We start from the raw sequence: 26,835 nt of genomic DNA, 5'->3' as shown, positions 1-26,835 counted from the left end.
ATTAGTTTTCTTTGAGGATCAGACTGAAATTTAGGCCCCAGCTCGCAAAGCTCATTCCCCGTTTTCAGTCGGGTAAGTTGCGTTCATTTACGACACATACAAAGACCAATTGAGTTCGGCTGAGCCTCATGCAAAGTGTTTAAGCATGTTTAAATGTGGATTTGATTTTAGAGCTTTGACGAGTGGAAGGTTTATCAGCTTATATTTCAATATGTTCCTGAGACAAAGCAACTGTAGGGCTTCAGAAAACTTTTAATATAGTGCATGAGCAGTAAGGACCACTGCATGTTCATGTTTGTTTCAGTTCTTGACATCTGTGGTCACTATGAAGATTGAAGATGCATGAAGATTCTTCAGAAAACTCTCCTCTTGTTCCACGAAACAACTCCCTATGAACCTCAGTAAATCATGACAGATGTTTAATTTTTGGATGAATTATGTATAGAAAGTAAGAAAGTTGTGGAAAGATAATTAGACCACAGTTCCAGGGTTCTAGCATTGCACAGTATAATGCCTTGTGAAAACTTCAAAATCTGAACAAAACTTTTATTGCATTACAGCACTTTATCCTAGATCCCATATGAGGAGTAAACATATTTTAAGTGCAAGTAAAGAAAGTAAAGAGTCTACACAGCCGATTCACTTGAAAAGGAGAATACGTGGCCTAGACCAAAGAGCTACACCATAGAGGAAAATGGCCATTGAAGATGGCTTGTAGATCTGCTCACTGAGGCTGATGGCTGGAGATGAGACGTAGTTCTGGCACTTCAGTCCTTCTAACTCTTCTGATCAGATACTGTCATAATCTGAGCCCCGTCGACTGTTGATAACGCCCCACTCCACCACAAAGAAAGTAATGGTGCCCAGAAAGCCCGTCAGCACCATAATAAGCAACTGCCAGTGCAAGAGAAGATAGTTGCTGTAGAAGAAGGCTATCGCAGCTGTGATGGACTGCAGAGGTAGAAGAAAGAAATATAACGTCATGGGCAATAAACACACACTACTCATAAACATACATTTGTATAATTAAACATTTATTCTGACTAATACAATAAGAATAGAAGCTGAGTTTTCTATTGTGCTTTTTTTGATATTTGATGGAAATATAACCCAACCATTTTACCATAGGATTTTTACATCAAGCAATTTAAATAGATGTTAACAACAGTTTAATAAAAGAAAGGTTCAAACCTGAACAAATTTAAAGACTGCGAATGCTGAAGCACTGTCCTCCCGGAACAAGAAGCCCACGATGCTGATGAGCTGAGTGTTTAAACAACTATCACCCAGACCCAGCAGGAAACTGCATATCAGCGCCAGAGTTACACTGACAAAACAAGCCAGAAACGAGTTAATAAACAGCTAGTGCATCTTTATGTTTGACTCTATTTTCACTGCTCATCCTTGTTGGAAAGTCCTGTTCTTTAACTTGTCTCTTACCTGGGCTGGATAAAAGCTTGCATTTGTGTGCCTTCCTCTGGGGCCACAGGAGCATCATTGGCTATGTTGAGGAAGATGAGGAAGAATGCCACAATATGGATGAACAGGCCCAAAAACACCACCGGGTTTCTGCCGAAACGATTACACTTATCCAGGATTCCAAATAGTCCTCCTCCTGGTTAAGCAAAGTTTATTACATTTGCCATTTCCACAGAGAACTGAAGCACAATAATTGTAATCCACTGACTTACCAAGTATTTCACCTACACCTATCAAAATTCCAGAGAGGCCGATGAGACCCTTGGCATCGTCTCCTAATTGAGTCATGGCCCCTAAACATGTCCCATACACCCCACTGTAAAAGGTGAGCTCGAGACCTAGACAGATTGCAACCACATTGTCTCAACATTACATTTCAGGTAGTCATCTACATCACTATAAACATACATATCCCAATGTAGTTACTTTTATCCATATATTGTAGTAATAACTATGTTTGGATAATCCAGTGAACAAAAATGGTGCTTGTTTTTTTATTTTTATGTAACTTGCACACAAACCAAAGGAAAAGACGCTTTTTGTTAATAATAACAATTTTTGTTAAAAAAGACTAAAAACAGTAAATCTTACATTGCATACATTATTATATAGCATATAATAATATATTATTATTCTTATTAGTATTTAGAAGAACAAATCCCCCTGCTACTAACGGAATCCCCCAGGATCCTGTTTTGGGCCCTCGTTTTTTTCATAATGCGCTTTATTCATGCATGAATTTCCTCTGCTACCACACAGATTATATAGTGTATATTATTATTATTATTAAGTACATTATTATTATTATTATTATTATTATTATTTAGAAGCACAAATCCCCCTTATTCTAAAGGTGTCCCCCAGGGTTCTGTTTTGGGCCCTTTTTTTTTATAATCTGCTTTCTTTATCTGTCATTATAGTGTGAATTAACACTGCTACCAAACTGATTTTCCTTTGAGTGACTGAACTTACCAGAATACGCAAAGGGTATGCTCAGTAAAAGCATCTCTTTGGTCATAGCTAGCTGTATGGATTTCTCTGTTAAAAAGAGATAATAGATTTTATGAATGGAAAAAGAAGTTAATAATATGCTTTAAAACACAATTTTAATATATTTTATATAATTTACCACTTACTGAATGCATCGAATGCTTGAGAGCTCAGACTCTGGGATGGACTTAAAAGAATAACAAGAACAGAAAACAAGACAAAGAATAAACGACACCATAAAATATCTGGTCCAGAAAAATGTCTTGATTTGAAGAAGTGCCTAAAAATATACACTTACACCACAGAGCTACTATCAGAGATGTCTGCTGGTAGAGGTGACTCAGAAGCATCAGAAGGTGCAGGTTCTGGGTCTGGTCGCTGGATCAAGAAAAAAAGGAAGTTGCCTACCAGGCTGATGACCGTGAGTGTGATGAAAACTGTCTGACGGTCTTTATCTGACACCAAGACACAACATTTTTCAGCTTTTTTTGGCCAGAGACCTAAATTATAATTCTGTCTAACCATTCAGAAATTATTTTGTTTGTTTTGAGGTTTCTCATACAGTATGTTTTTGTTATACAAAATAAGCAAACAATTAATTTCAACCAATAATTAGTCACAATAATAAAAAAAAAAAAAAAACAATGTTTAGTTGTAGAGTGATTTACACCAAAGTCCTAATTTATTACATAAAACATACTCACCTGTTATGTGACTCTTGCCACGCCAGGCAAGAAATATGTAGAGATTACCAAAGAATAAGCTGTGAATAAAAGAGAATCAGTGAATCATTGTTCCTCGTGTTCTCTTTTTCCTTCCACACATACTTAATGGCAACAAGCAAGATTTACCTAAACTGCATCAATGCCCAAAATATTCCACTGTTTCTCCCAATGGTGGCATCTTTGGAGTTGATGGTGAGCAGATTCCCCTGGGCTGTCCAGAGCACTGCAAGACACAGAGTTAGCAGAAAGCTTTAGAAAGTGTGTCTACAAAATAAGATTTCATAACTGAGCTGATAATGATATCGCACCTGCAGCGGCGATTCCAAGCAACACAGATAAAGTGTAGAACGACGAGGTGTACGGATGAATGAAAACAGCAATATAACCACTAAAAGAGAGCACAGATTAAGGCTTTTTAATCATAAATTACTAATTTATTACTAAATTACTACTGCTATTACTAAATTAAGTCCTTTAGGCACTTACCTGTAAACAAGTCCACTAAAAAACAAAGACAACTGAGATCCAATGACAGCTATCACTGAGGGCGCTATAAGGTTCGACGCGGAGAATACGGCATAGATAATCGCCATGCTAGAAGAGAAGTGAGACGCATGTGTTAAAGGTGGGATTTTAAATGAATAGCGATCATCAAAATAAATACGATATTGCCATTTCATTGCGTTTTATAGAAAAATATATATAAAAAAAACAATACATCTCACATATGTACACACCTCAAAATTAATGTGCATTCATAATACAAAACTGATGAATGTTTTTATTTTTAAAGATTAATACTGTTCATTAAACAATTTAAATATCAATAAACAGAGCAATTCCAAGACTTATATAAACTGTATATTTCTTAACCAGTGTTACAACTACCCTAACATCACAGGTACACACACACACACACACACACACACACACACACACACATAATCCCCCAAAATAAAACATTTTGGCAAAATGATAAAATTTCTCAGAAAAAAAAAAAAAATAGAGTCTGTGCCGAATAAGTGTCAGAACTGTCACATGCTAACATGTCATATTCCTTTCTCTCTCTCTCTTTTTTTTTAGAGAGCAGACAGTTCTTCTTTGTTACATAACCACAGTCAGTGTGGAAAGTCAATTCATTAGATTACAGCACAACATCACATGACCTGATTTTCATCTTTAACTCGGCCATCATAAATCTCATTCAGAAAGGCCAAAACATGTCTCATGACCTGAGCAGAAATAGAGCACGACTGTGGGATTCTGAAAGTAAAAATCCTGTTCCTTATTTATATGTTTGTGCATACTTTGCAATGCACTTCAATTACAATTTTTGTATCATTTTTTATAAATTCCTATGTTAACAGTCTTGCAACTTTATATACTTTACATTTTTTAATACCCATTGAAAAAAAAGTGAATGAGAAAGTTACTTCTGACAACAAGGCCACTGAAAAGTGGTGTGTCGCTCTGATGACAGAAGAAGAAAAAAATACCTTGTGTAGCCACTTCCATGAAACTCTGTACTGTTGAAACTCTTTATTACGGTTTGCTGAAAAAGTGAAAAGGTTGGTTTGTATACACGCAAATCAGCTATGATGGCATTCATCAGATCATGCATTTCAACGTCTGAAAAAGCTCAAAACCTACTTCAATATTCCCGCAGGTGCCAAAGGCAGTGAACATCACCATGAATCCCAAACCCAGGATTATGATGTTGAGCAGGGTCTTTCCTTCTGGACTCATGTTTGCGTTCAGTCTTTAGCTCGATGACAACCTGAGACTAGTGAACACACAGACAGACGCGTCAAAGTCAAGTGACACCTGACACAACTGGGTAAAAACGTGACTGATCACTGCTTCCTCATGAGATCAAACAGCTCGCAAAGATCCTAATTTGTACCCAAACAGTAATCATACTACATGTGTGATGGGAATAAATCATGTTTTTCTTTAAATAATGCATCTTTAATAAATGATCACTCAGTCATATTATTTAGGCTTTTGAATGGAGACCCACTGGAGTAGTAACTGAGTTCAGTAAACTTACCGACTACTTGTGTGCGCTGATGGAAACAGCTAATTCATAATGTGAACACGTGCTGATCAAGGCGATTTCGATATGGAAAAACAAAAAACATTTTGTAAAGCTGGTAAACGTATATTTTTATATTTATTTCCGACTTCTTGTAAACGCTCTGCCTGTCTCTCAACCCAAAAATGTCTGTCATGTGACACGTGTCAGGTGACGGTGACGTCATCCTCCTCCTCCACGAACGGGTTTGTGGGTAGTGTCGTTTTTTGGGGGGGTGACTGAAACAAAAAGCTAAACTCTTCAAGTAATGTAACCTTACCGAACTCTATAAATTAATAAAGTATAGGCCTAAAAATTTTATGCAACAATGATTACTTAAAGAAATTTTAACAACGGATACAAATAAACTGTATTTTCTGAAAATAACTATTCATCAAACCAATCATTAAAAAGCTTTGTGTTAATTTTGACTTATTAGGTTATATTGTGATCTTAGATACAGAAATGTGCAAATATGAAAATATTCAGTCTCTCATTTTTAATGATTTGTGTAATAATGACTTGACACGAAGGTTTTGACTTGTCACTTTCCATTCCAAAGTCACTTAGGCCTATACACTTTATTTTTCAAGTGATGTCAAGTGACATTATCTGAAAAAATCACAGATGCAAACTCCTCACCTTTCAGTGACAACTCACTTTTAATTTTAATTGTTAGATCAAAATAGGTCACCTATGAGATTTGCTGAGATCAGAGGTGAATAAAAAAAACTAAGGGCCGGTTGCATAAACTGTCCAGACTGTCTTAAGACTGTAGTCATCTTAATTTTTTATTTCTTAAAGACTGGTCATAATATTTTTATTTCAGTGATGAAGAGGTAGATTGATCTTATTTGTATCTGAAAAGTTAGACTGATTATTGTTTCCCCTTGGAAACTGCTAGTTGGTCAAACTAGTTCTTAAAGAGTTAGTTCACCCAAAAATGTTTTACTCGCCCTCGAAGCATCCTAGGTGTATATGACCAAGCTCTATCATTGCATTCAAACAGTCCACAAGTCACGCTTATTCATAATAAAACGTCCCTCACACAGCTCCGGGCGATGAATAAAGGCCCCCTGTAGTGAATCCATGAGTTTTTGTAAGTAAAATATCCATAATTCAAATGTAATAAACACTTTTCTCTCACTCCCGGCGGATGACACTGGTGATTTTTCTTCATCTTCCCCCACAGTCCGAAGCGTCGGAGACGCAGTCGCTCCAGAAGCAGGAGCCGCTCTCGTTCCCATCACAGCAGGTCACGGTCACACTCCTATTCTCCCTCTCATTCCAATTCACACACGCCCCACAAGAGGAAGTCCTGGTCTCCTTCCAGGTCTAGGTCACATTCACGATCCACATCCAGGTTTCGTTCCAGAAGACGCACACCTGCGCCGTCAAACAGAGACTCTACAGTCCAGGTCAAGGTCTAACAGACAACCGAAATCTGCTGGGGAAGAAAGGCCTGCATCCTAGATCTCTTCATTGGTAAGAAAACACAACATCTACCTGTGCTGCAGTTCACAGGAATAATGTGCAGGACTATAGATCAGACTGGCAGTGGCATGGCACTGGTAGAGATGTGACTCTGCTCTGACAATGCTGCTATGATTGCTGTTGAACTCAAGCTGCTGAATCCAGGATGACAGTGTGAAAGCAGGGCTGTGTGGTGCAGGTTGAGCTGGTAGAGGGGTACATGATCCAGTTATCTGGTCCTGTTGGGGTGGCTTTGAAGCAGATGGGTGTTTTGGTGGTGCTGAGGTACGTGTATGAGACAACGGACAGACAGCAGCCTGCCTTAGTGAAAAGTAAAACAGAACTTGCTGCCAGCTGCTTACTTGAAGCTGGAAATGTGAATAAACATAACTGTGTTATGGTAGGAGTAATTTTATATCATGAACATAGTATAAAATTACCATGCTATGTATTTAATTAAAAAATGTGTCTTTTTACTTATTTGTGATTGATACATTACACACACACACAAACTGCCATTCAAAAGTTTGAGATCAGTAATATTTGTAATGTTTTTTAAAGATAATTCTCATCAAGGATGCATCAGAAAACTGTAAAATTGTGGAATTTAAAACAGCTGTTCTCTGAATATATTTTACAATATAATTTACTCATGTGATCAAAGCTGAATTTTCAGCTTCATTACTCCAGTCTTCAGGGTACACATGATCCTTCAGAAATCACTTTTAATATGCTGATCTATTATACATGTTGAAAAGTATTTTTGCTGCTTTATACACACACACACACACACACACACACACACACATATATATATATATATATACAGTACAGACCAAAAGTTTGGACACACCTTCTCATTCAAAGAGTTTTCTTTATTTTTATGACTATGAAAATTGTAGATTCACACTGAAGGCATCAAAACTATGAATTAACACATGTGGAATTATAGATGGAATTATAAACATAACAAAAAAGTGTGAAACAACTGAAAATATGTCATATTCTAGGTTCTTCAAAGTAGCCACCTTTGATTACTGCTTTGCACACTCTTGGCATTCTCTTGATGAGCTTCAAGAGGTAGTCACCTGAAATGGTCTTCCAACAGTCTTGAAGGAGTTCCCCGAGAGATGCTTAGCACTTGTTGGCCCTTTTGCCTTCTGTCTGCGGTCCAGCTCACCCCTAAACCATCTCGATTGGGTTCAGGTCCGGTGACTGTGGAGGCCAGGTCATCTGGCGCAGCACCCCATCACTCTCCTTCTTGGTCAAATAGCCCTTGATGCCTTCAGTGTGACTCTACAATTTTCATAGTCATGAAAATAAAGAAAACTCTTTGAATTAGAAGGTGTGTCCAAACTTTTGGTCTGTACTGTTTATATATATTGGAACCTGTGGGATACACTTTTCAGGATAAAAAGCTACAAAAGTATAGCATTTATTAAGAAAAAAAAAAGTCTGTCACTTTTTTTTTTATCAATTTAACTCATATTCACATTTGCTGAATAAAAGTGTTAATTAAAACATTACAAATCTTAATGATCCCAAACTTTTGAACAGCAGTGTGTATTTGTATATAAATATGAATATGTTAAAATATATAAAAAATAAAATGTAAAATAATTTATAATAATCTATAATTATACTCTTTGGATACATAATGTTAAACTGTTGCAACATTAGTTAAAAACAAAAAAGTATTAAACACATTTTTACATTATAAGACCAGTATTACAATTCTGATTCGGTGAGAAACACATAAGCCATTGTAAATTTGACCGTTATGAGCACATCTGTGCGGACGCCCTAGATCATGATACTGTCCCAAATCTCAGGAAACTGGCTTGTGTAGTCTTTTTCTTTTTTGGGGAAATATAATGCATTTTGTATAAAATGTGTAATTTTTGTGTTACAGTTAACTGGCTATTCATCATCTGGTTTCCCGGAGACTGTGTGCTTTATGTAATTGTTCCCTTCTTTCCCCATCTTTTCCCATGTTTCATCACACGTCTTACCTCAGTTTTGTGTTCTCTCAGGTCGGTCTCATCGTGTGACCTCTGCTGGAGCCTGAGGAACCTCGGACTGAAAACCCTGAATCTACACAATGGCTACATGGGCCTAAAGGTCATTATGACTGATTGGCATATTCAAACTGTTTTCTAGCTATACAGCTCTTTGTTCTTTCTATACATTGCTCCTATTTTCAGTGAGGTTTCTTTTTCAAACGGGTGTGTCCTTTTTAATTCGTTGAGGAGAACGAGAATAACAATTCTATTGGCCTTTTAAGGTAAATCGATGATTTGGTTGATGGTTATGAGTGTGCTCACTGCACCTGGATTGTGTCACTAAGACGCTGTATAGAAATTGATGTCGACTTGGCATTTGTGTTCAAATTTGTTGTTGTGCTTTATTTTTAAATGATTTGGTTAATGTGTTCTTATTACTGTATATTACAGTCCTGATGTTTTATTTATTAAAGTTTATTTAGCCTTTTTTGTGTGATATTTGGATTCTAACCCAATGTCTTGTGTATTTTTTGTGCACTAGGCGCAGTTGTCTATCTGTTGAGTTTTGCTGTTTAGCTGTTAAGATCCAGATGCAGTGCTGAGTGCTCGGCTGTTTCCGGTTGTCTCCAGATTTCAGCTGTGACAGGTGTGGTCAAGGTCAAGCAGCATCTGCAAATCCATTTGTTGGTGGCATAAATGCTGTCCTCTTACAAAGTTTGTTTACTTTGTTCCGCAATTTAGAAAATTGGAGTATCTTAAACTATACAAGGAACTTTGTTGTGTTGCTTTATTTTTGGATCTTCAATAAAAGGTCTTAATGTCATCTAAAATGTGCTTAAACATTTTGGTAAGAATCTGGCATTTTGAAGTGGAGGAGGAAAATGCAGGGCAGAAATTTATCAGGTCATGATGTAATGTGCTGGATGGCGATGGAAAAAACGTTTTCACATTATATACAAGTTTATAAAATTCACACAAACACACACACACACATATTAAACCACTCGTTTTGTTATAATCATCATTTGTACAGTGTGATTTCCTGGAAGCGTTGATCCAGCGAGATGGGTTTTGTTTGCATCAAACGTTTCTAATGGAACATTAATGCACTTCAGATCCCACTTAAGTAACAAGGCATCTATGGACCAGTCCGCACTGCAAGAAAAGAAATGGAAGTGGTTTTTAATTACGGAATGATGGCAAAAAATATTAAGCCATATGTTTCTGGAAGGTAGATGATGTTTGTCAGATCACCTTCTCTCCTGGTAGGTAGTCCAGAGCTGAGCATGAGGGTTTTTCCTCACAATAAAGGAGACAGTCACAAGCACATCTTCAAAATCTGTTCAAAGCAGTGTTCAATGCTTAGAAACCAGTGTAAGATAAAGAAGATAAGACAAGCGGGGAACAAAACTCACCTTCAGGTTCATAGAATACATCTGATCCCAAGATAACATCCACCGGTGGCAGTGAGAGGAGCTCTGGGGACACCTGTCCCCAGGTGAGTCCGATCACAGGTACGTCGGGGAGGTGGTTGGCGTCACAGGAGCGCCTGCAGTTTCTCAGGCAGAGGGGCAGCTCCGCACTGTCTGACAAAATCACACGCGCTCCACACTTGGCAGCCACCACACCAGACAAACTCACTCCAGCACCGAGCTGCAACTCACAGACACTCTTCATCACCCTCCTGATGTGCTGCGGGGCAATCTGACCCAAATTCAGTTAGCTTGAAACACTGTGGCTAACAACTATTTCTTCTTGGACTCTCCTCCCTTAGGATCAGGATTGTCCATGGGAAGCTTTGAAAAATGTGTGTTTTGGAAAGGTTGTACAAGACCAGTGTTGTGCCAGTTCATACTTAAAAAGAACTAGCTCAAAGTTCAGTTCACACAGATGATGAACTAGTGAACTAGTTCATGTTCATAGTTCATTTTTTTTTAAATGAACTAAGTTCACATATGTTAAAACGAACTAGTTCACGTTCATTTGTAAAATTCTTTTTAAGATAGGCCACTATCTTACTCAATAGAACCTCTTTACCATCCATTACCAGCTGCAAATCACTGCCACTCCAAAACTAATCAAAATTATTGTACCAATAAACAAGAGACAATTATTTATACATTTCAAGCTTTGTGTATTTGATGTATTTGTCATGTCTGTGTGAGGCATACACTGAGTTTCGTTAAGTTAGGATGTGCTCTAGTTGACGTGCAATGCAAGTGAGCGCGCGGGCACCTCCGTTATATTTGTTTCGTCGGCCTATTCATTAAATACAGGCAATTGGTTGATGAAAAGTTGATTAAAATTAAGATACAATTTATACAAAACGAAATTCACTTTAAAGAAAGGCTTTATATAACAACTTCAACTTCAACGGTCAAAATCATGTCTGACCCGCTCCATGTCTCATATTGCGCATCCTATCTTACTCGGTCATGCTGTTCACTTTTCGTAAATCAACATAAATGGAAAAAAAATAACATTAAAATATTTTAACAAATATGAAACATGCTTTTTTAATGGCTACAACAGTATAGTATGCCTACATAGCCTACTCTCTATTTGTACAAATTTCTGCACATTAATTTAATTCTGAATTTTGCACACACAAGTTTAAAGGCATTTGTCAAATCAAGTTCACGGATAATTGTGCATGTATTAGCCTAATCATTATGATACTAAAATCCTAACAAATAGGCTATGTACAAAAAATCAGATGAGCCCATAAAATGAACGGTTAAGCATTTTCCTCCCATAGAAAACGTCTCCGGTTACGCACGTAACCTTAGTTCCCTGAGAGGAGGGAACGAGACATTACGTATGGGGAAATCCATTTCCTCGAAATTATGAAGTCTGATTGAATAACTCTTTTGCTTGCAAATAGCCAATGGCGCCCTCGCCCTCACCTGATTGGCTGACAGCCATCAATATAGGTGACGGCGGGCGCCAAAAACCTCAGAATCTTCGACTGAACGAGAGTTATGAGGCTGGAAGGTTTTCCACACGGCAGGTTACGTAATGTCTTGTTCCCTCCTCTCAGGGAACTAAGGTTACGTGAGTAACCGGAGACGTTCCCTTATCGAGTCGGTCTCTCGACATTACGTATGGGGAACAATAAAACCCCCGCCGTGTGGGAAATACTGTCCGGCCCAGCTCACATCGAGCCACAGAAGAGCATACACTAGTTCTTACAGCGCATTAGCTCTAGATCGGGTACCGGACCTGGTTGAAACCCCTTTTGGCACAGAGCCAAATCAGCTCTTACACCATCGTAACCCAGTGCACCCAGATAAGCAACACTGGTGTGATATGGGGAAAATGCAGCAATATGTTGGTGCTTGGGAATACACTGCCGGCTTATAATGCGGCCATAATAAAGGTGCCACACTAGATAGTGAATGAATACCTTAACCGCAGCTATTGCTAAAAACAACTGACGCTGTCTATATGACCTGGTCGAAGCCATGGCTAGTGCACGCGCCAGGCAAGGCGTGCCATAACCTAGTCCAATGACTGCTCAACTTCCTCCTCCTGCACTGACAGCACATGTGATGCGAACGAGGGAATGTCCAATTTATAGAATCTCACAAACGTGTTGCGAGACGACCAGCCCGCTGCGAAACAAATGTCCTGAATAGACATGCCTTTCGCCCAACTCCATGACGACGCCAAACTCCTTGTGGAGTGGGCGTGCACTCCGATTGGGCAGGCGGTTCCCCGGGAAGCATAAGCTAGTCGCACAGCCTCCACTATCCAGTGTGATAGCCTCTGCTTCGACAGCGCGCTGCCCTTCTTGGCACCCGCGTAGCAGACGAAAAGCTGGTCTGAAGTTTCGAAACTGGCTAGTTCTGTTCACATAAGCACGTAGGGCACGCACGGGGCACAAAGCGCACTTCTGAGACACTGAATTACTGTCCTCCTTGGGGCAAAATGCTTGAATTTTAACTATCTGAGCTCTGAACGGCGTTGAGAGTACTTTAGGTGAATAGCCGCGTTTGGGTAAAAGTCTTACCATACAATCGTCCGGTCCAAACTGCATACACGCGCTGTTCACTGACAGGGCATGCAAATCTCCCACTCGTTTCCCGCAAGCTAGCGCGAGCAGTAGCGCCGTCTTAAATGAGAGCACTTTAAGGTCGCTAAACTCGGCTGGTTCAAAAGGTGGGTCGGACAGCGCACTAAGCACTAACGACAGGTCCCAGACCGGCATCTGACGAAGGCTGGGTGGATTAAGCCGCCTAGCTCCCCGAAGAAAACTCGTTATAAGGGGGTGCCTCCCCACTGAATGGCCGTCTAGCAAGTCACGAAAAACGGCGATAGCGGCCACGTAGACTTTCACTGTAGATGGGGTACTGCCAGCATCCAGACGTTCCTGTAGGAAGGTCAGAATAATGGAGATATCGCAACTGCTGGGGTCTTCATTTTTGTCAACACACCAGTTAGCAAATACTTTCCACTTCAGAGTGTATAAACGCCTCGTGGAAGGGACTCTAGCCTCTGCTATTGTCTGCAGCACTCGCTGATATACTCCACGCTGATCTGCCACACATGCAGGTCCCAAAGCTCTGGGTTGGGGTGCCATATGGTGCCCCTCGCCTGGGACAAGAGGACCCTTCTCGGCGGGATCCGCCACGGGGGAAGCCGCGATATGTTCACCAGTTCCGGGAACCACGGCTGGTTGGGCCATTTGGGTGCTACCAGGATCAACGCACATCTCTCCTCCCTGATCTTTTGCAGCACCAGCGGCATTAACTTGACTGGGGGAAAACCATACTTCCGTCCCTTGGGCCAGCGGCTCGACAGCTCGTCTCCCCCCAGGGGGGATGCTGTCAGCGAGAAGTACAGAGGGCAGTGGGCGTTCTCTTGCGACGCAAAGAGGTCGATCTCCGCTTTGCCAAACAGATTCCAGATCATATTTATCGTTTGCGGATGGAGCCTCCATTCTCCGTGTACAATGCCGTCCCTGGACAGCATGTCGGCGCCGCAATTCAAACTGCTCGGTACGTGCACTGCTCGAATCGACAGAAGTACCCTGTCTGTCCATAACAGCAGCTGTCTCGCTAATCCCTGCAGGGATCGCGAACGTAAACCTCCCTGGCGATTGATGTGCGCCACCACCGCCGTGTTGTCCGTTCTGATGAGAACATGACGGTGTTTCACAAACGGAAGGAAACTCTGCAGTGCTAGATGAACCGCTTCCATCTCCAAGCAGTTTATGTGCCAGCGCGTCTGGTCCCCTATCCACGTACCGAATGCTGGTCTGCCATCGCATAGGGCTCCCCAGCCTGATAGTGAAGCATCCGTGGTGACCACTACACGTCTGACCAGTCTGCCCATAGCAGCACCCTGCTCGAATATGGTCGTGCCGAACCAAGGCGCCAGAGTCTCGAGACATGGATTCTCGGCTCTGACAGCTTCGCGATCATAGTGCGCGAGTCCAGTATCATACCCAGGAATGTGATATATTGGCGCGGCTGCAGCGTGCTCTTCTGAATGTTCACAAACAGCCACAAACCTGTCAGATGGGCGAGGAGTCTGTGTTTGTGTTCCTCGAGAGTGCTTCTCGACCGTGCGATGACTAACCAGTCGTCGAGATAGTTCAGTATGCGCATTCCACTGAGCTTCAGGGGAGCGAGCGCTGTATTCATGCACATTGTAAATACACGGTGAGCCAAAGTATAACGCCACCCCCTCAAATGCAAAACGCAGGAAGCGCCTGTGATGTGGGGCTATCTGGATGTGGAAGTATGCATCCTTTAGATCCACTGCAATGAAGTAATCGTCGGGCTGAATGTGCGCGAGGATCTGCTTCACTGTTATCATCTTGAACGTGCATTTCGCGAGCGCTTTGTTCAGTAATCTCAGGTCTAAAATGGGGCGCATACCTCCGTCCTTTTTCGGAACTAGAAAATAACGGCTGTAGAACCCTGAATTTCTCCGTTCCTCGGGCACTATCTCTACTGCTTGTTTGGCCAGGAGAGAGGATATTTCTGCTCGTAGCAGCGGGGCGCTCTGTTCTGATACTTCTGTCATAATCACACCGCCGAAGCGGGGTGGTCTGCGAGCGAACTGGAGCGTGTAGCCGCGTTTTATCGTGTTGATCACCCAATAAGATGCCGCGGGGAGCGTGGCCCACGCGCTCAGATGACTCAATACAGATGGTATTAATGCATGCTGCGGCGGGGGCTGTGCGCCAGCCACCGGGGAAGCATTGACCGCTATATGAATGGCAGGTGACTCGTCCACGGCTTCTTGCACGGGAGCATACAAAGCCACCTCCTCGGGTTTCCCCGAGCTTCCGCTTTGCGAAACGTCTCTCGGGGGAGAGGCTTCGCTTATGTAGCCGGTAATAGTAGAGGGAGGAAGAAAGCTCTTTTGCTGAGGCATGTAATGCATGTTTATTGAAACAGAACACAGCGGTTTCATTATCACAACATTCACATCGTTGACGAACTCTGGGCGAGAACACGCCCTCTTCGCTGCGGGTCCGACGAACACGTCCCGCGCTCTCTTCCCCCTGGCACGAGCATCAGGAACGCTGCTCCTTCTTGCCCGCTGGGCGCCCTTGGCTGCTAGAGGCCGGTTTAGCGCCAAAACGGGGCTTTCTGGGCTGCCTCTGGCGGAACGGTGGCTCTGGCTCACGAACGCGCGCCTGGTATATCCCGCCGGGCGCTGCGCTGAAGAAGACCTGGACCTCGCTGCAGGGGGGGCTTGAGACCGTTTCGGCAGGAGATGAGGCATCATCTTAGACTGCTTGACGGTCTCGGCGTATTTCTCCGAAAGAGATTCCACCGCGACACCGAAAAGACCGGTGGGGCTCACCGGTGCATCTAGGAACTGCCTCTTTTCGGCATCGCGCATGCCAGACAGCGTCAGCCACAGATGGCGATGCAGGACCACAAGGCTGCTCATATTGCGGCCGATTCCCTGCGCGGCCTTCTTCGACGCCGCGAGAGCTAGATCCGCCGCCGTGCGCAGCTTCCTGAGCGACTCTGGGTCCGGGCTTCCCTCGTCCAGGGACCCCAGGAGCCGAGTTTGGAAGACCTGCAGGATTGCCATCGTGTGGAGGGCAGATGCTGCATGTCCAGCCGATATGTAAGCCTTCTCGGCGATGTGAGCAGTAGCTTGATATGGCCTAGAAGGCAAAGAGAAGAAGGCCGAGAGAAGACGCCAGGTGGGCCGCGATAGCATCCTCGATGGGAGGCGGTCGCGCGTATCCCAATTTCTCCGCCCCTTCCACCGTCGTCAGCAGCTGGGTCCCCTGTGCATGGACTCGGGCTGAGTAAGGGGAGCGCCATGACCGGGTGAGTTCCTCGTGGACCTCAGAGAAAAAAGGCGCGGGTCTCTGCGGGGCTTCAGCCTGGCGGCCCGCGCCGAGGAAGGAACCGTCCATCCATCTCTTAGACGGCAGCTCCTTGGGGGCTGTTCACTCCAATTCCATATCTGCCACCGCCTCCGTGAGGATCGCCATAAGCTCGGCATCTAGCGATGTGGGGGCAGCTTCAGACGGGGCCTCGGACCACGCTCCCAGGTCTGAGGCATTAGTAGACATGGCGTCGTCCTCGTCATATCCAAACGAGACCATTTACCGTTGCGGGTAACGGCCAGCCTTGCACGAAGGATCTTGATGGGAAGCTCCTCACAGGCACGACATCCCGAACCTTCGAATGCCGCCTCTGCGTGAGCCCGACCCAGGCACAGCACACACTGCTCGTGTGCGTCAGGGAAATCAATGGGCCCACCACACATGCGGCAAAGAGACATTATAAGAGAAAAATCACCGGAACGCGAGAGGGGATAATTTTCCACAATTTCCGCTCTGTATGCGTGAATCCACGGCGAAACCAGACTCAAGTGAAGAAAAATGATTCTGAGGTTTTTGGCGCCCGCCGTCACCTATATTGATGGCTGTCAGCCAATCAGGTGAGGGCGAGGGCGCCATTGGCTATTTGCAAGCAAAAGAGTTATTCAATCAGACTTCATAATTTCGAGGAAATGGATTTCCCCATACGTAATGTTGAGAGACCGACTCGATAAGGGAACCATTATAAGAACGCTTAATGTGGCTTAATGCAGATTAGAATGTCCCCTTATTATGTCGAAATAACGAGATATCGACTGGACTGTGTCCACCGGGGTCTCCTTTATGATCAGCGGAAACGATTTTTGCTTGTTTGGGATCTGACTGTCCAGCCTATTTGAAAAAGTTAAGCAAACTTTCCTGTCTTTTTGACATTTTTCCCCTGCGCGAAAAGATCGAGGCTAACAGCAATCTCAACTAGTACAACAAGCGCGCAAGTCATGTTTCACAAACATTGAACACTACACAAACAGTAATTTTTTTTTTCATTTAGGCAATAAATTTTAGTGACACAGGAGGTGCTGGATCCAATGTCGGAGGTGACGGAACATGTTCTGGCTCAAATTTAGCCCTGGTAAAACCTGACTTTTCAAATGAGCGTGAACGTGAACTGCGCGTGCTGTTCATTCCTGCCAGAGTGAGCGCCGCTCTCGTTCACGTTCATTGTATGAAAAGTGATTCGTTCAGTTCAGCGTTCGGCGAAAATATGAACGCGTTCAGTGAACGTTGTTCATTGAACGCGTTCATGCACAACACTGTACAAGACTATATGTTAAGGTCTGTCATATTAGCTAAATGATGCAACTATTGTCAATAGTGTAGCGATGCATAAAGCCCAGTTCAAACAGAAGTCATTTTCATAACAAGCAGCTTTCTATTGGTCAGTGCAGTAAATACACATGAACAGCTTGAACAAATTGCAAAATCTTCATTGAAAAATCTTTCGCACTAACGAAAATTTCCCCCAAAATGCACATGAAACTTTGGTGTCAAACTGAGCCCAATTGGTTTCCATGCGATTTGCCAAAAATCTACATTTTAAAATACAGCAAAGAGTCAGGGGAAAAAAATGATAATAAACATAGATAGCCTTTATTGTAGCTTATCAAAAACTAAAATATTAATTAAATGTATGATTTTATTCTAAGATTTGAAAGTCATCTTCTGAAGAAATGTTTTTGGTTGTTTGTTTTGGTATAGTCACTACATGTAGTTATAACAGAAATGTTTTTATTACGAATGTTGAACTAAAAAAATAGGTAATGTTTGGAATAGCGATTTTGTTAAAGTGCACACTCTGAGTTTTAATTTCAGGGTATTCTAATGAAAGTGAAAAAAGAAAGTGTGAAAGTGACGTGACATTCAGCCAAGTATGGTGACCTATGATGGTGACCCATACTCAGAATTCGTGCTCTGCATTTAACCCATCCAAAGTGCACACACACACACAGCAGTGAACACACACACACACACACACACACACACACACACACACACACACACACACACTGTGAACACACACCCAGAGCAGTGGGCAGCCATTTATGCTGCGGCGCCCGGGGAGCAGTTGGTGGTTCAATGCCTTGCTCAAGGGCACCTAAGTCATGGTATTGAGGGTGGAGAGAGAACTGTACATGCACTCCCCCCACCCACAATTCCTGCCGGCCCGAGACTCGAACTCACAACCTTTCGATTACCAGTCCGACTCTCTAACCATTAGGCCACGACTTCCTAATCATGATTGTACCCCCTTCTTTAATACATACCCAAAACAAATTAAGATAAACCTGTACCAGAATGACCGGAAGAAGAAGGCATGGAGAAGGCTTGTAATCATCTCATGATGGACCTAAGAGTGTGTTTCAGCGTTGGCCCCCTTTAAAGTGATAAGTGTGACCTTGAACAGTAAGTTTAAGTGACTAGTGTGATGTGTTTACCTCAAGAACAGTCTTGTGTTGTAGTTCACTCCTCGTCTTCCACACATACTGAGACAGGACCACAGCACAGGGCCAAACATACATCCCATAGTGTGGATCAAGAACCTGAATTACAACAAAATTTATTGTAAGATGGTTAACAAATCGATTACATAAAGTGTTAAAAACTGTGCTGTACCTCAGGAATAGACACAGTTAAGGACTGAGAGCCTCCACAGTCCTCAAACGTGAATGATTTCTCTACTAGCGTCAGAGAAGGCTCATCCATAGTCTCTTGCTGATGTTTTACCTCACTGTACTTGACAGGGACCACATCTGTTTTCAGCTTTCCAGAACAATTCCGGCCATTAAACACATCCAACCAATCACACAGACACCAGTGCGTTCAGGCGGCCTCTTTCTCTTGTTCTATTGGATCTCAGTTTGCTGGACAGCGTCTCAGCCAATCGGATTCCAAACTGACAGCGCAGTGCATAAAGCCAGCCAATCAGATTGTTAGATTCTTCCTTGGGGGCGGGAAACAAGCTAATATCAGTTAGATTGCGCCATAAGGCATGAAAGAAGCTTGCTGCCACCAGGTTATCTAACTTTAGTTTATTGTTATCGAACCCTTCAGTACATCAACCGCCTCCAACTCTGCCATAAACATAACTTGATTCCTGTATTGCGTAGAGCCCTGTCGACAGCAAAAGAGCTGCAGGCCTCCAGTGACTGACTCGCCGCTTCAGTCTCCATATAGACTTCCATCATATTGCAGTTAGCTCGCGAGCTACACGCGCTGAATCGCTGAAGAATGAACCATAAAAGTAAGAAACGGATCAAAGAGGCGAAGCGGAGCGCCAGACCCGAACTGAAGGACTCGAGCGACTGGACCAAACACAATTACTGCGAGAGCTTTGATCTGTCGCACCGGACAGTGAAGGTAACGACGTTTACGCCACAGAACGCGTAGCCTAGACGTTACCGGTAACGCTGGACGCTACACGTTGGCATCTTGTAGTTTGTTGTTAAAGGGACACGGGATCTCGGTTTGGTGGCGGGAGCCCGTGTCTACGTTCATCCGCGCACGTACGCACTTCCTCGCGCTTTAAAAGTTCACCGTTGCTCGAGCCGTCGAATAGTAATGAACACATCTCATGTTTAGGATAAATGTGTTCTGTATTCGTCATATTGAGGTGTTTTCAGAAGAATTGAGAGGTTTCTGAGATGTATGCAGTATTATGGTATATAATAACACAACAGCGGTTCTGACTCAGGGGCCCGGGGCCAGCTAGGAGGCATAAGCACACTTACAAGGGGCCTAAAATGTCTTTGGTAAAATCTTTTGGGTAATTTCGGACTTTATTTTAAGGTGTCCTTGTTTTTTAAAACAAAAAAACAAGTGCATTGGAGTCAAAAATACAGTGGTAGTGTATTTCTTATAAAAATGCTGACCTCTGAAAAGCACAAAAACCAATAATTGGTCGGTACCACTTATGTACTATATTCTGAAGCCGTACAATCATACACACCAACAAAATAAAGGTGTTTGGAGAACATATGCCGTTGACATCAGTCCTGACTTCTGGAGTCTTATTGCCAACTGTCATGATTTTTGAAGCTTGCGAGATGTCTCTGTGAAGTGCTGTTTTATATCAAGTCCTCTCCAAAACCAGATTAAGGTCCCATCAGCTCTGATGGATGTTCGTTTGCAGTTGAATCATTGCGTATGAGGTTCCTGTGTCTGTGAATCTTCATGGAGTGGCTAAAAATAATCTGACCAGCGAGACCCGAGCCATTTTAGAGACCCCGTCCTGAGGCGAACGGTGCGCTGTTGCCCTTTTAGTGTAATGGGGTCCTTCGGTTTATGGAGTTTTTATTCAATTCCCAAATCATAAACCAAAGGGGTTCTAGATCTTTTTTGGAGAGCTAGGACTTTATTGTACTGGCTCAGAAACCCAGAACATGTTTTCATGAAACAGTAGTTCATGTGACTGTATTCCTCTAAAATACACAAAAACACCATAAATTAAGTTTCACTATAAAGTATTGTATAGCTTTGAGAAACTGACCAAGTACTAATATCTTTAAAAAAAAAGACGATCAACACAGTGATGCTGGGGTTTCATGGTCAAATGCATTTGGTGGTCTCCTAAAGATTTTGGCTTGGTCTACTGTAAAAAAACAAAAACTGACTTGGTTTTAAATCACATCCAAAAAATCCAGAAAATAAAAGCGGCTTGCCTGTCTTTGTCCAGGACAATGTGGAGCGAGTGGACGCTGGGCGTCTCAGTCCAGAGGAGTTCATTCAGCGGTTTGAGAAACCCTATAAACCCGTCGTTCTGCTCAACTGCCAGGACTCGTGGCCCGCCCGGGAGAAGTGGACTTTGGAGCGACTCAAGCGCAAATACCGCAACCAGAAGTTCAAGTGCGGCGAGGACAACGATGGCTTCTCGGTCAAGATGAAGATGAAGTACTACATGGAGTATTTGGAGTCGACGCGTGACGACAGCCCCCTCTACATCTTCGATAGCAGTTTCGGTGAACATGCGAAGCGCCGCAAGCTTTTGGAAGACTACCAGGTGCCCGTTTTCTTTAGGGACGACCTCTTTCAGTTTGCAGGGGAGAAGCGCCGTCCTCCGTACAGGTAACGCTTCCTTTCTTTCCATCACTTCTCAGTGTCAGCCGTGCTGATTTTAATATACATCTGATGCTTAACAAGCTTTGGTTTAAAAAAAAAAACTAAAACATTAGAAGTACTTTTTTCCCCTTTTCTAGTGATAACTATTAGAAATGAAACCGTTACCAGGCATAATATAATAATGAAAATGATACATTTATAGTTTGATATAATCAGTGTTGGGCTAGTTACTCAAAATTTTTTATATTACTCATAACTTGATACTCCTTTCAAAAGTAATATTATTACTGTAACAAGTTACTGCCCAACACCCAATTAGTTATTACTTTTTTGTTGAAAAGAAATGACATTTTATATGTATTGAAAAGGGGAAAATATGTAACAATTTAATTAACTTTATTGAAATTAAATATTATATAAAAAAATTGTTTTTTTGTAATGATTTTATAGTGTTTGTAATGTATTTATAAGCATTCAGACTATTAATTCTAGTTCATGTATGTTTTTAGTTCATCAAGGTTGTTTTTCATTCCCGCTGCTGTAGGTGGTTTGTGATGGGACCGGCCCGCTCTGGAACAGGCATCCACATTGACCCTCTCGGCACGAGTGCGTGGAACGCTCTGGTGCAGGGCCACAAGCGCTGGTGCCTGTTCCCCACCCACACGCCCCGCGAGCTCATCAAGGTGACGCGAGAGGACGGGGGAAACCAGCAGGACGAGGCCATCACCTGGTTCAGCGTCATCTATCCCCGCACACAGCAGCCCACCTGGCCGGCCGAGTTCAGACCGCTGGAGATCCTTCAGCACCCCGGAGAGACCGTGTTTGTGCCCGGTCAGAGCCCATTTTACACACATCTATTGTCCGTCAACAAGCTTCTCATGTTTAGGAACTTTCACGAGGCAGAATTATTTCATTTGACTTTCTGTTTCACAACTTCTAAAGTCATAAATCGGGTCAGTGTTATTCACACAACACTTACACACCCTTTCATACCTGTTTTGTTGGACTGGTTTCAAAATGTTTTACTGACAGGTCAGTCTTGTTCCACTATTTTTTTGCTGAAGTGGATTATCAGCTCTAATATTTATCCCGTATATAATTATAATAATAATATGTTGAGTGTATTATGAGTGAGTAATGCCTCCCTCAACATAACTTTAAACCACATGGCATTCAAGCTTCATGCCACGCGGTGTTTATGAGGCTGGAAAAGGCTTTGTTAGTCTTGCTTATCAACTTTAAATAGATGTTGGCATTACAAAGAAACCATCTGAGTGCAATTTAGCTGCTCAGGTCAGTGAAAACAAAGTATGTAGGAGCCTTCTGCTCATAAGACCTAAACCCATAACAGAGAAAACACTTCACCCATCTGAAGAAAACCATCTGACTGATACAGACATGACTTTATTGTTCACAATAAAAGTTTTATTTATGTTGGAATTATTTGATCATAAGGCTCTTTTAAGTGCCGATTATGGCAGAAATGTATTATATAATAATTGTAATGCTTATGTTGATTATATCTAATCCGCATTAGTGATGCAGAATGATAATAATGCAGTTCATATCCACAGTTTTGTCAAAATAGTAGATTCTTGTGCAACAAATCATGCAGCTGTGATTGTAATACATTCTGTGTTTTGTGTAGGTGGATGGTGGCATGTTGTCCTCAATCTGGACACGGCTATGGCTGTGACCCAGAATTTTGCGAGCACCACTAACTTCCCCATCGTGTGGCACAAGACCGTGCGAGGTCGCCCCAAACTCTCCAGAAAGTGGTACCGGTAAGACCCTGCTCTGTACACTGATTACTTTTAATATTTGCTGCTCTTCAAATGGGCCTTGTTTATTGGTTACACAACAAATAATTTAACCCCTAACATGGTGTATAAAAACCAAAATTAGTATTGTGTGTCATGGCCAATCAAGCTGTAAGTGTGAAATGTGTGGGTTCGTGATATTTCTCGTGTGTCTTAGGATCCTGAAACAAGAGAGGCCTGATATTGCTGCTCTGGCAGATAAAGTGGACCTGCAGGAATCAACAGGCATTGCCTCGGACAGCTCCAGTGACTCGTCGTCCTCTTCCTCCTCCAGCTCCTCCGACTCTGGTTCAGAGGTACAGCTTGTTCCTGTGAAGCCCACACACACATGAGCTGCCGAACACCTTCTGACCCACCATGTGAACAAGCTCTGTGTAATTAGACAACAGAGCTAATAACAGCTGATAGCTTAAGCTTTTTCTTTTCAACACAGATGGGGAAACAGGGGCAGTACAGTTAACACAAGCTAGAGGGCGCAATGAATTCACATTGAACAGTACAGTGCATCATGCATAGTCACGTTTTGATTTAAATTAATATTCAGATGTCAGAAATGATTTACAATCCTTAAAGAAACCTTTTAGTGAAGTAGTCATATCTGTCTGCCTATCTACACAAAAACACACTTATAATAGTAATAATTAAATGCATATGACAGCCTGAATGTAAACAGGACTTATTAAAATGTCACTTATTTTTGATAGTTTGGTTCTTCAAGAATGCGATAAAAACAGTTTTCAGCATTGATAATAATCATAAATGTTTCTTGATCAGCAAACAAGCTAATTTGAATGATTTCTGAAGGATCGTGTGACACTGAGGACTGGAGTTATGAAAAAATTCAGTTTGGCATCACAAGAATAAATTACATTTTAAAATGTATTTAAATAGAAAACGTTTTTTTTAAATTGTGATTATTTCACAATATTGCACTTTTTGGTTAAATAATGCAGCCTTGGTGAGATTATTATTATGAATATTCCCAATCCCTTTCTTTTATTTTTATACTAAATTTACCCTGAATCAGAGGAACCTTAATTTCAATCAAAATTAACTTTTCTAAATTAATACATTTGTTTAAAGAAATATCACAGATTGTGAATCTAGTTAAAACTAACCAAGGCATGTTTTTGACAGTAGAATATTAGAACATTTTCATCTGTTCTCATTAAATCCCAATGAGTATTTTTTTATGTTTATGTGATATGCTTTCATCCTCCCATTTGTCCTTTTCCCTGAAGGCTGACTCGGGCTCTGAGGGCGACGCCATGACCCATCGCAGAAAGAAGAGGAGAACCTGTGGCATTATGGGGAACGGTGACATCACAAGCCAGGATGACTGCGTGAGCAAAGAGCGCAGTTCGTCTCGGTGACGTCCCACTCGACAACAGAGGGGCTGCAGCCATAATGGTCTCCTAGACCATGAAACGTGGCGTTCTCTCTGTCTGTAGCCCTCAGGAGACTCCTGTCCAGTAGATAAGAGGTTCCTGCTGCGTCACGTCTGGGCACATGATAACTAACTCAGCCCTAGTGTGCTTTTAGAGATAAACACCAACAAAATATCCAAATATGTGCTTGCTGGAGGAGCGTTGCATGAATGAGTCAACAGCTGTGTGTGGGAAGAGAAGGGACAGCCTTCTTGCTTTGCCTTTGCTGATGTCCGGCTCTGGACAGGAAGCTTGACGTCTCCTCCTGTCCCAGTGCCAACATCTTTAATCTGCGTTTGATTCAGAACAGATGCCGTTTTTGTATTTCACAGGGGTTATGTGCAGATTTGTGAGCGATGTGTTATGACCCACCGTACACCTGATGTGTAATGCTGCCTTTAGCTCTTTGATTCTCGAAAATAGATTATTTTATTACTGATTCTACTTTATTCTTGAGCTGCACTTAAACATGGGTTTCTTGTCTTTTGGTAAAACTAGCCCAGTGTACTTAAAACTGTTAAACCACAGTGATTTGTGGTCCCTTTTCTCACTCTTCTAGATAAGAATTTTGATTTAAAAAGTCTCAAACTTTTAATTAGAAGCCCATTCTGAAGCGCCACATGAAATGTGAGATATATATATTTCATCATTTGTGAAAACAGAACTCCCATTTTTAATAATTTTCAGAAAATCACGTTTTTCCATTGTGCATTCCAGTTAATCTCAATCAAATTGCAGTTACTTTATTTTGATTAAATAAAAAATACAGCTAACTAACGCAATAAAAATAACGTAAAAACATGGTTTTTGTAAATAAAAAAAAATGCAGTTATCTGTTTTTGCAAATAAACTCTTCATATATATCTATCGTTTGCGCGAATTAAGAATTTGCTCCAACAACCTATTATTTCCCTTTTTCGCCTTGTCTAATTCGTTCCCTCATTTTAGTAAATTGTGGCTGACGTCGTATTAATTTGTTCCCTTGTTTCAAATTGAACAAAAAATTTACTTAAAATTAGGGAACGAATTAAAAATTTGTGTAAATGGTAAATATTTTATCGGTATCTCATGTGCGAAGCTATCCATTACCTTAATAACATTATAGTGGAGCCAAAAGTGTGAACGCACCTTTACTTCAGTTGGAACTACTGTGAATGCGCAAAATGTGTGGACCGTTTGAACTCGACGTTTTCTCTCTTCTTTCGTCTGTTAGCAGTGAATTCAATGGTTAATTTAGCTCAACTAACTAAATACGAGGTGTTTTTCTTTTATAACCCCTCTGCGTAAGTGAAACACTAGGAGGCGCTTATTTATTATACGGTGCGCTATGAGCCACGCAAAAGAGGGGGGAAATCTTGCAATCATAATTCACGAAAATCCACATTTTGTGAAACCGTGATTGGCCTATAATGTCTTAAAATGTTTTTGTATGTTCTTTTTTTTTAACGGAAGGAAATAGCGTAACTCCAAAAAGGGTGACCTGTCATGACCTTAATGTTTCAGGGCTGCAGTACTCTGTGATGGTGTGAGGCGATTAATGATTGAAGTGTGTTGTTCAGGGTTTGTGTCAGTGCTTTCTTTATGTGTACGAGTCAAGGAGAAAGATGTGGTTACAAAGTGCCTATTTTTACGTAATGTTGGTCATTCGGGTTGCTCATATTTCACATTCTGGTATCATTTCTCAGAGTTGTGGTGTTTTAATGAATGGTCTGTGCTCTCAGATGAAGCCTCCCACACTTGTTGCTCCAGATCTTCAGTGTTTTCTCTTAAGTATGTTCTTACTTCAGCTCCTCATGTTCCATGTTCAGCAATGGCTCGCTCATATGACACTTTGATGTTGCTCAGATCAAAAACTGAATAATAATTGTTTAATAAAGGTTTCTATGTATTTATCTTGGCGTTCTCAGTGTTTTTGTCCAGATATTGCGTGTTGTCCACTGGGCAAATATTTAAGCGTTCAGGGTGTGACCGTACAATCAAACCACCATGGCTGATTTTTATTGACCATTGCATGCCATATTTCCTCTTTATGCGTCATTGTGGTTATTTATGATTAGATCAGTTCAAATGGGTCACGTATCAAATACAAGCAGAATATCTCTTATCCCAGAGATTTAATACGAGTTTTATTTAAAAAAAAAAAAAATAATTTGTTTGTAGTAACTTCCACTGAACTCGGCTTAACAAAAGATGCAGCTTCCACAAGGATATTTTAACTATAGCCTACTTTCATACTACTTTAAAACGTGTAAACTACGCCTTTGTTTAAAGAGCAATGACATTCATAGAGTTGAGTTAGTTTTGGAGAGAATGCATAATATATTGCGATCTAATATAGGCAGCGATATCCATTAAAAATATAACCCTACTGCATCAACATTATAAGGACAATTTACTGTACGCAGTCTGGTAGAATCCTATATATT

At 41.7% G+C, this 26,835-nt stretch overlaps 3 protein-coding genes across 5 annotated transcripts; 1 reads left to right on the top strand and 2 right to left on the bottom strand.

Moving 5' to 3' along the window:
- Positions 1-532: 532 nt before the first annotated feature.
- mfsd11 (major facilitator superfamily domain containing 11) lies at positions 533-5,477 on the bottom strand. 2 transcript variants are annotated; one of them, XM_059550662.1, is made up of 14 exons: positions 5,241-5,477; positions 4,845-4,977; positions 4,691-4,746; positions 3,681-3,788; positions 3,503-3,582; positions 3,321-3,417; positions 3,174-3,232; positions 2,768-2,924; positions 2,616-2,656; positions 2,452-2,517; positions 1,692-1,817; positions 1,441-1,615; positions 1,192-1,327; positions 533-951 (listed from the first exon to the last, which is right to left on the bottom strand). In XM_059550662.1, exons 2-14 carry the CDS (start codon positions 4,938-4,940, stop codon positions 790-792), a joined length of 1,359 nt encoding a protein of 452 aa, XP_059406645.1. In that variant the 5' UTR covers positions 4,941-4,977; positions 5,241-5,477; the 3' UTR covers positions 533-789. The 2 variants fall into 2 exon arrangements, with proteins under 2 accessions (XP_059406645.1, XP_059406635.1); XM_059550652.1 differs by having other exon boundaries at positions 5,245-5,476.
- Positions 5,478-9,685: 4,208 nt separating this feature from the next.
- On the bottom strand, positions 9,686-19,064 carry mettl23 (methyltransferase 23, arginine). Of its 2 annotated transcripts, none has more exons than XM_059550630.1 (5): positions 18,721-19,064; positions 18,543-18,647; positions 10,160-10,448; positions 9,999-10,083; positions 9,686-9,899 (listed from the first exon to the last, which is right to left on the bottom strand). In XM_059550630.1, the coding sequence occupies exons 1-5, from the start codon at positions 18,808-18,810 to the stop codon at positions 9,740-9,742; spliced, it is 729 nt and encodes a 242-aa protein (XP_059406613.1). In that variant the 5' UTR covers positions 18,811-19,064; the 3' UTR covers positions 9,686-9,739. The 2 variants fall into 2 exon arrangements, with proteins under 2 accessions (XP_059406613.1, XP_059406621.1); XM_059550638.1 differs by having other exon boundaries at positions 10,160-10,397.
- A 105-nt stretch (positions 19,065-19,169) lies between these two features.
- jmjd6 (jumonji domain containing 6, arginine demethylase and lysine hydroxylase) lies at positions 19,170-26,301 on the top strand. The gene is made up of 6 exons (XM_059550617.1): positions 19,170-19,464; positions 20,780-21,168; positions 21,707-21,993; positions 22,811-22,946; positions 23,140-23,278; positions 24,224-26,301. Exons 1-6 carry the CDS (start codon positions 19,336-19,338, stop codon positions 24,353-24,355), a joined length of 1,212 nt encoding a protein of 403 aa, XP_059406600.1. The 5' UTR covers positions 19,170-19,335; the 3' UTR covers positions 24,356-26,301.
- Positions 26,302-26,835: the final 534 nt, after the last annotated feature.

Source organism: Carassius carassius, chromosome 1 (genome assembly GCF_963082965.1).
Source record: "Carassius carassius chromosome 1, fCarCar2.1, whole genome shotgun sequence".
Taxonomy (NCBI): domain Eukaryota; kingdom Metazoa; phylum Chordata; class Actinopteri; order Cypriniformes; family Cyprinidae; genus Carassius; species Carassius carassius.
Note: the sequence above shows the minus strand (reverse complement) of the source record. Positions and strands in the feature narration are given on the sequence as shown.

What these genes read in the sequence shown, in the direction of transcription:
- mettl23 (XM_059550630.1), bottom strand. Translation starts at nt 18,810, where the DNA reads ATGGATGAGCCTTCTCTGACGCTAGTAGAGAAATCATTCACGTTTGAG. An exon ending in AACACAAGACTGTTCTTGAG is followed by an intron (nt 10,449 to 18,542) that starts GTAAACACATCA and finishes AATTTGGGTCAG; the next exon opens with ATTGCCCCGCAGCACATCAG. An exon ending in ACTACCTACCAGGAGAGAAG is followed by an intron (nt 9,900 to 9,998) that starts GTGATCTGACAA and finishes CTTTTCTTGCAG; the next exon opens with TGCGGACTGGTCCATAGATG.
- mfsd11 (XM_059550662.1), bottom strand. Translation starts at nt 4,940, where the DNA reads ATGAGTCCAGAAGGAAAGACCCTGCTCAACATCATAATCCTGGGTTTG. An exon ending in TTTAGTGGACTTGTTTACAG is followed by an intron (nt 3,583 to 3,680) that starts GTAAGTGCCTAA and finishes GCTCTCTTTTAG; the next exon opens with TGGTTATATTGCTGTTTTCA. An exon ending in CAAGCTTTTATCCAGCCCAG is followed by an intron (nt 1,328 to 1,440) that starts GTAAGAGACAAG and finishes TTGTTTTGTCAG; the next exon opens with TGTAACTCTGGCGCTGATAT.
- jmjd6 (XM_059550617.1), top strand. Translation starts at nt 19,336, where the DNA reads ATGAACCATAAAAGTAAGAAACGGATCAAAGAGGCGAAGCGGAGCGCC. An exon ending in AGAGACCGTGTTTGTGCCCG is followed by an intron (nt 21,994 to 22,810) that starts GTCAGAGCCCAT and finishes TGTTTTGTGTAG; the next exon opens with GTGGATGGTGGCATGTTGTC. An exon ending in CCTCCGACTCTGGTTCAGAG is followed by an intron (nt 23,279 to 24,223) that starts GTACAGCTTGTT and finishes TTTTCCCTGAAG; the next exon opens with GCTGACTCGGGCTCTGAGGG.